We start from the raw sequence: 13,547 nt of genomic DNA on the forward strand, positions 1-13,547 counted from the left end.
TTTTAGTCAAACTAGAGGTCAATGTTTTTCTGGATGATTTATGGCCATAGCCTTGAATGGTAGTTGAAGAGCATTTCAGACTGTGCTTGCATTCACGGGTGAAAGCTGAGGGAGAGATGAGGACAGCTAATAGAGATGCCACAAAACCTCACATTTTTAAACGTTCAAAAGTGCCATTTGTAAAATAAACAGTGCTCCAGATTCTGTTCACAATGAAGGAGCTGGGACTGCTGATTGTGCAGACTCTGAGCTGAGCAGTGGACACACACACACACACACACACACACACACACACACACACACACACACACGTAGTTTTCCTCGTGAGAACTCCTGACTACTTAGTTTTTGGAATTGTAGAAATGTTCAAACTCAAAATCCTCTCTTTTGTTAATTTCCTTAATTAGGCCCTCTTTGCCTGGTGCCTCAAAAATAGTGACTATTAATTCATTTAAATAGATGTTTACCATGAGCCTTTTATAATGCTGGATTTTGCTAGCAGTAAGCAAGATGAGGAAGGAGGAAGAGCAATTCCTGCCCTGCCTAAAATTTGGGATAAATTGAGGAAATACAGGTCTAGTGAATACCCACAGTCCCTAGGATTGGTACATGATGCAGAATATTTTACCATCATTCTGACAGAAACTTTATATACACCTTGGATTAGTCTGTTTGGAGGAAATTTTACCTCTTGGGTCTAATGTATTTGGCTATTACAAATCTACCCTGGTGAGGGGGTCTGAGGACTGAGAAAGAGCCCCCACCTTCCCCCTCCACCCCCGGATTAACGCTGAGAGTCCTCCACCCAGCCAAAGGGGTAGACACTGCTGATACGCTGATAAAAGCATTCTGGGCTCCCGGAACAGGGCTGCGGGTGGTGTTTCTAACGCAGGACACGCAGGCAGAGCAGGCACCCCGAGGCAGAGGGCTTCCGTCACTGGTCACCATGGCCCTCATGGTGAATGCAGGCCCTGGTTTTATGTGACGATTCACATGCAGTCAGAATCTTGTTCTTTAACCTCAAGAGCAGGGACTTTAACCCAAGTATTGTAACGACTCCTTCCTTCCTGGCCTGGCCTTAGGTCTGAACCAGAGCTTGGTAAATGTCTGTTGAACAGCCAAGCACTGAACCTGAGGCATCGGTGTGGTGTCTGTGCACAGAAGCGACATCTGAGCTGTCACACAGAGACCAGGGCTGGGGTGGTATGACCCAGATGTTAAGGGGTCAAGCTCTGGAGACAAACTCCGTGAATCTAAATCCTACTTCTGACCCTTACCTGAACAAATCTAACCTCTCTGAGCCTGTGCTTCTCACCTGCAAAAATTAAATAATAACATCAGTGCCCACCCATAGGGTGGTTGAGAGGATTAAATGAGAAAACTAATGAGAAGCACTGAACAGTGTCTGCTACTCAGTAGGTTCAAAGTCGGCCAGCTGTTGCTGCTGTTACCACATTCATTATCATTATCATCGCAAACCTGGCAAAAGAAGAGAAGAGACGTCAACAGCCAGTGCCCACCCGCCCTGCTGCCTGGGTGTTAACGCTGCTGGACTCAGGACGCTTCGCTGCAGCGCAGAGGGCTGCTTCCCAACTTCCCTTCCCTGTCCCTCTGGGTCAAACTGTCACTCAACCGGGTTAACCTGTAGGTCAAGCTGTTTGGTGTCTCTAGTGAGCTGCTTTTAGAAAGTGGATGTCAATTCTTTAAAAATTTTATTCATTGTGATAAAATATACATAACATAAAACTTATCATTTTACCAATTTTTGAGTAGACAATTCAGGAGCATTGAGTACATGCAAATTGCTGTTGGATGGTGAGTTCTTAAAGGGCAATGTTTTCTGGCTGCTCCAGGAACAACTTGTAGGACATTTCCTTTCCCCTCTCAAGTCCAGCCATGACCCTGAGAGTGACAAGGGCCTCCAGGGTAATGCCTAAGGATCTGCTTCGGTTCAAGTGCTACATACCACGTGTACCTTCCACACCTTGGTACTAACCAAGATTTACTAGGATCTTGGTCTAAGTTTCTTCACACCATAGAAACATTTATTTTCACGGGCAGCCATCAAACGGTGGCTGGTGAGAACCCAACTGTGGTCATATGGATGCATAATTAAGACATAAAGTCAGACCTAATTTTCATCCTCCAGACCACAAACAGAAAATCTACCCTGCAAATAAATTTTCAGGAGGTGGGATGACAGCATGGAGATAATGTTATCATTAATTTGACTACTTAAAGTGCATACACTTACTTAATATTAAAGAATATTAGACTAGAGAACATTTAGGAAGAAAACATCAGAGTCATGTAAGAATTTCCTTCGTGGTGTTAAAACATTTTTTTTTCAGCCTATGTTCTGGTTTATTACTACAATGGCCATGTATGTCATTGGGGTAGTATATATTAAAATAAATATATACTATACATTTTTAAAAATTAAAAATGAAAACTTCTGGAAAAGTATTCTGATGATCTATTAGGAAGACCTTAAAGGAAACAGAAGGTTACATTTTGCCTGTACCTGTGCCTCCTTGTTCTCAAGAGAGTATTTCTAGGAACCTCGCTTACAGCAAGGACTTGCTGAAGCAATAATTCTTTACTAAAACTCCTTGAAAAAAGTAAAAATCAATTCTCATTTAATTCTGAAATCTTATTTTTACTTACTAATGAGTTTCTAATTCTCTGTAAATTTAACATAGTACAAGTAAGCAGTAAACACACATTACTAAATATTCATAAAAAAGAAGCAATTCCTCCAGAAAAAGAGAGAAACTTCATAGTTTTAGGAAGGACTAGAGTAAATGGAAACAGATTGATGCTTTAAAACCATAAAGGGGTCCAGAGAATGTTTACAAAGTATAGTTCTGGTAACAACAACTTACTACAAGTTCATTAGTGTAGCTATTTGCACATTTCTGCTCCAGCCAACTTGAATGCCCAGTTTAACATGCAACATTTTTGTTCTAATTAAGCAAAAGACATGCTAATTGATTCTTAAGCATTTATATTTCACGAAGAGGTGAATAAATTTGTAAATATTAATTAAAAACTGTAATAATGCTTCAGAATCTAACTTAACTTGCCCTTTTATCAAGTAATACTTAACTGTAGCCTTTCTCATTTTAATTTACTAATACTTACTATTGAGTTCTGAGAGAGCTGGGCAACATTCTGATTTTCCTGACATCTTCAACACTCAGTAAAATTGGCTCTTTTGTCTTAATCTTTTTAACATGGCAAGGTATAACCTTCATTGTGCTCATGCTCTATCTGACACCGGTGAGTCTAGCAAGGGAAACAAGGTTTGCTGGAAAGGTGCATGCAAAGGTATGTCACTATGACTTAGAGAAGTCAGGCATAAACGTAGTGAAGATCAGGACAACAGCGTAGAGCTAAACACATAAACCATCCTACACTAGGACCTAACTTGTTTTCAGTTAAAACACTGCCGTTCACACACAGGACAAAGCAGTTCAGAACAGCAAAATGAGATTATTGTGTTATGCTCCTGATACTGCGCTGGCAATATTACTTACAGAGCATAGGACTTTGTATGCAACATATTTTCCAAACTAGACTAAAAAAAGAAACTGTTTAACTGGAGAAAGAGGCCATGGCATTAGGAAGATATAATATAAGGCTGAGAATGGCAACAGCTCTAACATTACAGTTTCAGCTACGTTTTCAGAGTTGACACCATGCCCCTATTGAGAGTTGATGGGGCCATTCCCGCCCTGGCACACCAGGAGAACAAGAGTCATCACTTGGCACAGGCAGTGAAATGGAATATGCCAAGGTTATACTAGGCCAACAGACACGACAAGTTAAGTCTTTTGGTTATAGAGATAATAATAAAACTCTTGAAAAAAGATAGCTTGGATTTCCTTTAAAAAAACAACAACACACATTTTACTGGGTGAAAGAAGGGTTAAAAGAAGAGCAGCAGGTGACTTTTTAAAATAAGGATTAAAAAAAAGAAGAAGAAAAAGATAACAGCAGCACAAAAACCAAGAGGCTGAAATACAGATGAAACAGAAGAGACCAGTAGCAGGAAAAGGGAGCGAGGTGAAGGAGTAACCAAGGAGCCACACCGCCAAGCTCTGTCCTGAAGTCAGAAATAAGTGCTGGGGCGCTTCACTTTGCACTGGCTCCAGCTCAGTGATTCTTCTAGAGGCCCACGATATACTTCAGGCTTGAGGAGGAGTCAAATCAGAGCCTGGGGTGAAGGTGTAGGTGTGCAGTGTACTCTGAAAACACATATAATACACCATTTGTGTTTTCACTATTACAAGCTACCGGAAATACAGTACACAAAGTCCCCGGGCTGATAGGGACAGGGCAAAGATGAGTAAGAGGGTACTGCAGGATCACAAAAGGCTGAAAAACATAGCTTTACATGAAGTTCTCTTTCAAAAAACGATGGGGGTTATAGTACTTTTTGGATAACCTCTGATATGGTCCATTCTCTTGTTCTCAATTGCTTTTTCTAGCAGGATTCCTCAAAGAGGTAGTCTTCAGAAGGCAGTAATGAACAAGCAATGTGAGGATGTAAGCAGAAACCCAGGGGTTCACACAGTGTTGGCCATTTCTATTTGCAGGCGGAGAGTGTCTAATGCTCCACCTTAAAGTGTCACTCTTCTCTTCAGTTTTCACACCTGGTCCCTGAGGACATTAGATAACTACTAACAAAGTACAGACAGTTTCATTAACAAGTCCTCTGGGCATAAACCCTTTTAAAAAGTCAGCGTGGTCACAGAGGGTCTCCTCAGTGCTGTATGAGTGGCCGGTGGTCTCAGAAGGTAGAACTCCCACAAAGGGAAGTGTGACAGCCACGTGGGGCACTGTACCGCGACAGAAAAGAGCTCATGGCACCAGGGGCTCTCTGTGGAGGGACCCTTCTGAGTGCAGGGTGAGCTGTTATCAAATTTTAAAAATGTGTTTACTTTTTAAACTGACATGAAGTAAATCCCATGCTATGTCATTTACACACCAGGTACAGGTGTTTCTGACAACAAATATCATTAGCATGATTCTATTTAACAAGCCTGCAGTATTAACAAACCACACATTGTAGATGTAGACTGCTTAGGGACAAAAGTCTAAACTGCAAAATAAATTAACCAACAAAAAAACAGCACAGCACTTAAGAGTTTCAAAAGTAGCATATGGTGACGATCTAAGAGAATTACACAGACCATCATCAGCTGCTTAATAATCTCATGATTTCTGCGTTTTAAAGGGTAGAAAAGATACCAGTGGCAGATTCCTGCCCAGGGATAACGCCTAAAACCTTTCCATTTGTGTGAAGACCGAGAGACTACAGAACAGCTGGACAACAGACACAGGAAAACTAACTCTTGTTGTTGGGAAGAAACTGCTTAGCAAAGCCCGACACACTTATGTCTCTCCTGACAGAGGCTGTAAATAAGCTGGGTAGTTAGGAAATGTGCTCCTCGACCCTACCCAAAGCAAAAAACCTAATCTCTTATTTATATGGCTCTTTGCCAAACAAGAGTCAAATGATTGGTAGTAAAATACATATCCCCAATAAAATAACAAGCAGTAATCTAAGCCATAATAAAAAGCATGAACAGAAGTACAGGAGAGAAGCATGTGTAATGAGCATGTATACTAACTATAAGGGCTAAAATAGTTATTGTGGCCGAGCATTAAGTTAGTACTGTCCTACCCGGTGGCCAAAATAAAACAAAAAATGTGACTCCAGAAGAAAAGTGGACTAATTTTAAAGAGTGACAAACTTATTCATCATAAGTGAATACAGCAATTTTTTAACTTACAAACTAATAAATTAGAGGTTATTATTGCAGGGTTAGCAACAGATATATAACAAAAATTGTAGCAACGGCTAATATGTCTAAATTTATATTAATTAAGGGGCAACAAAACAAGGCAAAGGCTAAGTCAAAGTAGGTAAAAGCCAAGGCTAAAAGTTGAGGTTAGTGTGTCTAACTTTACACTAAGAATATAATGAGACAAACTTAACTGACAAATATACTTTGCCTAGTCCCACCAAATTTGAGTCTACAGAGCAAAGAGCCTCAAACAAAAATTAAATACTTATCTTTAGAGGATAATTGGCTTAGGAAAAATATAAGTAGCTTGTGTTATTTTTATGAGAAAAAGCCCACACGTATGCATTATTAAAGGAGTACATCCAGAACTCCCCTCCCCCTTTTCACCTTAAGCTACCTCCCCTCCGGGATGAAAACTATGAATATGCACAATGCCAGAATTCCCAAATGCAAATCCCAAAAAGAAGTCAAAGACTTCTTGGCCTACTTGCAATCACTGCAACTTTAAGCCACCTTTCCTGGGTACTTGACTCAAAGAGGGAACCCTTTTACTTGTTACATCAGAAGCAACCTGATAACTATGTAGCCACCTGTAATGTCTGTCCTAGATTTTTTTTTTTTGTATTCCTGCTAACATACCCTGTTTTGAAAACAGGCAGGCATGTCATTTTCCCAGTTAAAGAAATTGTTCTTTGCTATTCTCAAGTGTAGTAGAATGGGACACATGCAGGCAAGATTCGTGCTGCAGAAGTAGTAAGCAATAGCATCCTCTTAAATTCTATTTCTGTACCTCTCATTAGTCTAAAAGGTCACAAACAGTATAGATAATCTACATAAATATATCTGTGTTGAAATAATTAATTTTATTTTATGTTCTGCATTCCCTAGTAATCACTACCAATTATAAAATTTTAATATTTAGTAACACAATTTACTATCTAATCATAGTCAGGTTAAAAACAAGCAGCTGATAACCAAAGTTAAGGACAATTTATGGATAAGAATTACATTAGCTGTTTTTTAAAAAAAGGGCCATAGAGATCTGAAACAAAGGGCTATGATGCGGGAGAATGAGGAAGGAGCCATTCTCTGACGGTTTACATAACACTGGAAAGGAGTCGCTGAGAGCAAATTCCTCTTCCATTTGCTCAGTCCATTATATAAGAATAACGCTCTTACCAGTGAAGCTGCATCCCTGGCTTACTAGTAATCAGTGTGAGGCTGAGGGTTAATTAGCCGCCATTCTCAGCTCTATTTGTTGTTCTAATAAAGTTTTACATAAATCTAAGACTGCGAGTAACTGACACTTGATTTTTATTTGGAAGATGACAGGAAGAGAGGGAAGAACTCATCCCGCCTGAGTGTTGATGTTTAGGGGTATGCTTAGAGTCTGTACTGCTCCACCTGTTTGAAGAGAGGTGGACAAAGACTTTATGGTTGTTTATGAATGTAGAACCCTGTTACAAGGCAGCCTATAGTTTGAAGGCAGATGACAGGGGAATGAAATATACCAGGTGAAGGTCAGAGCCCAAATAATTCCTTCACAAAACAAAAGAGCCAAATCACACACCTTTTATAAATTATAGGTATGTGTAATTTTTGGCAATTAAAAAGAAATCTAGCCCTAACCGGTTTGGCTCAGTGGATAGGGCGTCGGCCTGCGGACTGAAAGGTCCCAGCTTCGATTCCGGTCAAGGGCATGTACCTTGGTTGCAGGCACATCCCCAGTGGGAGGTGTGCAGGAGGCAGCTGATCAATGTTTCTCTCTCATCAATGTTTCTGAATCTCTATCCCTCTCCCTTCCTCTCTGTAAAAAAAAAAAAATCAATAAAATATATTAAAAAATCTAATTATTATAAAAAATTTCAAACATATAGAGCATTGCCTGTGGACTGAAGGATCCCAGGTTCAATTCCAGTCAAGGACATGTACCTCGGTTGCATGCTTGATCCCTGGTCCTGATCAGGGTGCATGCCAGAGGCAACCAGTAGATGTGTCTCTCTCACATTGATGTTTCTCTCTCTCTCTGTCCCTCCCCCACCCTTCCACCCTCTCTAAAAATAAATGGAAATATATCCTCGGGTGGGGATTTAAAAAAAGAAAAAGTAGAATAGTATAACAAACACCATGTACTCATTACTAAGATTCAATAATTATAATGATCAATCTGGTATTTCCACATCCCTACCCACTTCCAATCTTTCTGGATTACTTTGAGGCAAATTCTAGATGTCAAAGAATTGTATTTGCAAATAGGTCAGTATGTATTTCCAAATGGCAAGGGCATATAAAAAAGTCATTGTCACAATTCCATTTTATTATGCTTAAAATTTCTGGCCATAATTCTTCAATATCAAATGTTTGTTTTTCAAATTTCCAATGACCTCACAAGAATTATATATTTTTAATGGTACAATATCAGAATTACATTTAGAATGAAACAAGCCCATAACACTTTAGAAAGCAACAGCAGTAGATTAGGAAAGCAGAACTGATATTAGTAAAATAATGCCAGATAACATGCATTTATATACTTTTCAAAAAAAGAAGGGGAAAAAAGTTAGAAATAGTTTTGGACATTACTCTGTAAATAAAACATCTAGTACAGGAAAAGTGTTGGCTTTTTTTAAATCTCAAAATTCTCAGTGCTCTCAGGATAGTTCATTTTGTACGAGGGAAACTATCCATTATTAAGTATGAAGACCATACTATAGGCATATTTTAAATAAATAAATAAATTTCATATAGAGAACATGATAAAATATCTGAGTTTAAAAACAATCACAAAACAGCAAAAACAAACTTAAAAATATAAAATAAAATATAACTTGCCCTGACTGGTTTGGCACAGTGGATAAAGCGTCGGCCTGCGGACTCAAGGGTCCCAGGTTCGATTCCGGTCAAGGGCATGTACCTTGGTTGCGGGCACATCCCCAGTGGGGGGTGTGCAGGAGGCAGCTGATGGATGTTTCTCTCTCATCGATGTTTCTAACGCTCTATCCCTTTCCCTTCCTCTCTGCAAAAATCAATAAAATATATTTTAAAAAATAAAATAAAAAATAAAATATAACTTAAATTTTATATATACTTGAGAAGAGAAAGTATTTACAAATAAGAGCATTCTATGAAAAATGGAAATTTGATTAGTACTCTAAACTTCAGCAATTCCTGGATTAAATCATGTTTATCAAGCAAGACTAATTTAGAAAATCTGGGAGGCTGGTGCTGACCTTCTGAGCTTATCATCCTCCATTCCTCTCTGCTGCCACTCTGTTGCCTACAGTGTGTCACAGACACACTGGCAGCTAGCTAACGTCTGACCAGGAAGAATGCTATATCAGGCTCAATAAACATCACAGCGAGTGTGAATAGCACTATCAAGGCCAACCGTTAGACAGACCTACCCAGACCACTGCACTGGGAACAGAATGGTGCACCCATCTATTGGTTTCAGGGTGGGGCTGTACATCCTTATTGCGTGATATTGATAGTCAGGGGATGTAGACTTTAAGACCAGCTCCACTGTTTAATTAGTTGTGTGACCTTGTACTGATCTCTTAACTTTCCTCAGCCTTAATTTCTAATATAAAACAAAGATTATCATCAACCCTACCTAAACCACAGGACTCCTGTGATAAATGCTGGACATTTCCTCCTGAGAGATAATCTTCCCCAAGAGATAATGCAATAGGCACTATCAACTCAGGGTTAGGCTTTTTCAAATTATAAAATCCAAGAGTGTCAGTGCAAGGTAGTGGTGTCAAAAGATTACTCAATACTATCTTCTCTCTATTAAATTCAACCGAGTAGGTATTTATAAGTCATCTAATGTATGCCCATTCAGAGCCCTAAATACTCTGGGAAATAACACAACAAGAATCCATTACTGTGATAAAGGGTTTTCACACACTATCTCATTTTAAACTCACAGGAGTTTAAAGTCACCTAGTGCTCAGAAGTGCCTCATAAACAGTAGGGTATCAGAAATTTCTCTTCCCCACCCCCCCTCCGCTTTACTGAGATATAACTGACATACAACACTGTATATATATAAGTGACATACAGCACAGCATAATGACTTGACATCAAAAGTTTCTTAAATAAGTTACTTACCTGTCAAAATAAAATATTCTCTTAAAAAAAATCAAAACAAAACATAAAACAACCCTGGCCTCCACATTTCAGCAAATTCCATAAGTACGTTTTGGGAGTGGGGAAACAGATGCGGTCCCAGGCTCCAATACTTCCAGAGGACCACTTGGGTCTAGGCCTCGTATCATCAATAAATGCCTGTCTGTGACACTGCCTCCAAATGAAGTTATACACAGTCATAGAGACAAGTGAAATGGAAATAGGAATAATGAGACTGCAAGAACAAAATGTCTGTCATTCTGTTTTAAATTAGTGCAGCATTATTAAATTTCACTATCTGGAATGAATTCTGAATTGATTAAAAATACTTTATAATAATGATCTTGTACAATTATATTTTCTTTTCTTTTTGGTGTTAAAAGCATTAATTTGTCATGCATTCTAAATATATGACAATTGCATTGTTTTTATATTTCTTCATTAAAAAGTCTTTATTACTGAAAAATAACAAACATAAAACTTGAGAAAATTATAATTTTTCCATGTTTTATAAGCCAGCCAGGAGCCTCAGAGAGACCTCAATTCCATTTGTAATTACTCTTGTCTAAAAATTCACTTATCTAGCAAACAATATTTATTTCTGAACATAAAAGATAGAATCTTATGAAATATTAAGACAACAATTAAATATTCAAAAGAATTTCTCACTGAGAACATCAATGAAAACCCTATAACTATCTTTGGCTTTTCTAAAATAAATGCAAATATGTAAAAAGTTGGCAGTTGTTTTGTCTTTTAGATAAAAGAAGCTGGTCTAAGCCACACAATCACACACAGGAAGTAAGAGCTTTCAGCATTAAGCACACCAGCAATCCACAAAGGATTGGCCATAAACTCTTAGTTTTCCTGCAAAGTTGTATTTGTTTCTCCTTATTACCTTTTGGGTATATCCTAGTTCAGACCATTCCCCTTTTTTGTTCTAATAGCTTATAAGGATGCACAGTTATTAAGATGCCAAAAAGGTCACGTCTGTGCGTTGCTGCCTGGTTATTATCAAATTTAAACAGCCCATATTTCTCAAATTAACATCTTCTGGTAGGCATCTAATTAAAGATTAAACTATTCAATTAACATTTTTATTATTATTTGGCAAACAGAACGTAATACATTCTTCAAATGCACTTCTTAATCTAAAATGACTTTTAATTAATTTTTATCATACTATGCTTTTCACTTCTTGGCAAATAACAGGTCTTAAAAAGACTAATGACAAGACCCAATTTAAAAAGAAAGATTTACATACTGTGGGAATTTAAAATAAAAATAATAGTAACAGTAGCAGTAGTGGTGATGGCAGGAAAGTAGTGGCTAATTTAGATTAACAATTTTAAGATTGGATTTAAAGTCTCTCACCAGGGTTGCAATCTGTAAGAAGTGAGCAGATGGAGAGGAGAACCTTAGAAATGGTAAGGGCCGGACTCCAGTTGTCCTTTAGGATGTCCAGACAGATCACGCCTTGGCTGTTAATATTACAGTGATAGATTCTTGTTCGGAAGGTAACCTAGAAGAAAATGTAAAGTTGTTATAAAGAGATATACCTTTTATTAGACAAAATAATCTAAGAATCATTGGCTCAACCACATATTTAATTTTTCCTTAGGCACAGGAGAAGAATCAATAAACAAAAAATTACTACTTTTGGGACTTGTCATTCTGGGCACAGAGAACTAAACTCCAACAGCAAAATCATGACATTCTGCTTTTGATGAAGTGTCTTATCATTTAACTAATGTTCTGGAGACTGAATTTACTCTTGGTGCAACTGTAGGCGCAATTCCTCGTAAGAGGAAAATTAAGTTAGATCTCTAAAAATTTTACAAAGAAAAAATGTTTTCAAAAGTAAAAATTTCAAAGGAAACTTTTGTTGGATTCCAGTTGTTTTAAGAATTGTGTACATTTATAAAATTCACAAAAAAGCATGGGAATACTCTAAAAAGGAATTAAATACATACATTTAAAGACATAAATTGGGGCATGTATATAAACAAAATACCTAGCTTATAGAAAAACTGTATTAATTATAACTTGCAAACCATTTTTTCCCTTAAATTCTCTACTTTGAATATAGTATTAGTGCAGCCCACCTCTTCCCTATGATAGCTAGATCACTACTGTACTTTGCTTAGGTCATTTTGAAACACGTCTACAACATTTTTAAAGAACTTCAATTGAAAAGTTAAGTCCAAATCAGTTTTGTAACTCTGATAAAACTGTTTTACAAAAGTCTTATGTATGCAACAAGGTTTTCATGCTATCATCGTTTATTAATGTTCTCAAATTTAGAAGGTGAAATGTAAAAGAATCTTGGGGTTCTAAAGACCAGTTTTCTTGTACCCTAATTTTGAAATGGCTTGAACCAAGAAATACACACATCGCAGATCTTTGTAGGTGTTGCCATCCCCCCAGGGCATCCAGCATATACTCAAACATGAGACTTTACTTCATTCATTGGATGTTGAGTCTCAGAGTATAGATCCAGTATTATACATCTGCTGAATAGCATGGTACCATTCTTAGGTGAGATTAGTATTCCTACTAAGACTGCCCTTCATGCTACACCAGATAACCTCAATATCCCTTCCTACACACACAGACCCCTCCCCCCAAAACACCTAGAAATGTTGAAGAAAATATAACAAACATTCTTTAAAATGAATAGGTGAATTTGAAAAAGCAATCTCAAAAGTTCAGAATTAAAAACCAAAAGTTACAGTAAGCACGTGAGCTGATTTGCCAAGGCTGAGGCTTGGGGAAGAGGGAGGGAATGAAGGATGGAAGTCAGTCTTAAAAATTGAAGTTCGAGTTCTGATGCCCTGGTGGAAAAGGAAGATGAAACCTTAGGTCTGTATATGGCAAAGGGATTAAATTGAGAGCCTTTACATTAAATTTGGACACCTGCGCAGCTTTCAGTAAATGGGTGGATTTGAAAAGATAATGCCTTATGTAGAAATAGCAAATACACTTGCCAGAGAAAGCCTGGGCTCTGGCCTGAAGAAAAAACTGTTTCCCCTAAGAATTCCATGCAAAGACTAACTAAAAAATAGCTTAAATGACTATCTCACTTTCAGATTAAACATATGTTTTAAGGCAAAAAACATTTAAAGCTAAAATGAATAAAAATAGAGACAAATGGGAGGGGAGGAGGGGGGTTAGAGAGCAACCAAAGGACTTGTATGCATGCATATTAGCATAACCAATGGACACAGACACTGGGGCATGGGGGCTTGCCCGGAGTGGGAATGGCTGGGGGGCGGTCGTCAAGCAGGGAAAAAGAATACATATGTAAAACTTTAAACAATAAATAAATAAAAAACTAAAATAAAATATAACAATTCTGAATGTTATATCTAACAATATAGTAAAAAATATAAAAAGTAAAAATTGGCAGACGTATAAGAAGAAAATGACACCTATAGTCAAAGAGAAACATCTGCACTGCAGTAATTAATAGGTCAATCAGATAAAAATATAGTAAGGATACTGAAAATCTGAACAACCAAATTAACCAAATCAACGTACTAAATGAAGATGAATTCCACACTCAACAGTTAGAGAACACATATTCTTTTCTAAGCACAT

The 13,547-nt window shown here is 37.7% G+C and overlaps 1 protein-coding gene across 4 annotated transcripts in view; it reads right to left on the reverse strand.

The window, feature by feature from the left end:
• LOC103296938 (ubiquitin-conjugating enzyme E2 E2) overlaps nucleotides 1-13,547 on the reverse strand; it is a 257,521-nt gene that overhangs the window by 15,645 nt on the left and 228,329 nt on the right. For all 4 annotated transcript variants that reach the window (XM_054729528.1, XM_054729530.1, XM_054729529.1 and 1 more), the window contains one exon: nucleotides 11,322-11,469. In XM_054729528.1, the coding sequence (XP_054585503.1) occupies nucleotides 11,322-11,469 (148 nt within the window). The remainder of the gene's footprint in view (nucleotides 1-11,321; nucleotides 11,470-13,547) is intronic.

The sequence above is a fragment of the Eptesicus fuscus genome, chromosome 18, assembly GCF_027574615.1.
Source record: "Eptesicus fuscus isolate TK198812 chromosome 18, DD_ASM_mEF_20220401, whole genome shotgun sequence".
Lineage (NCBI taxonomy): Eukaryota > Metazoa > Chordata > Mammalia > Chiroptera > Vespertilionidae > Eptesicus > Eptesicus fuscus.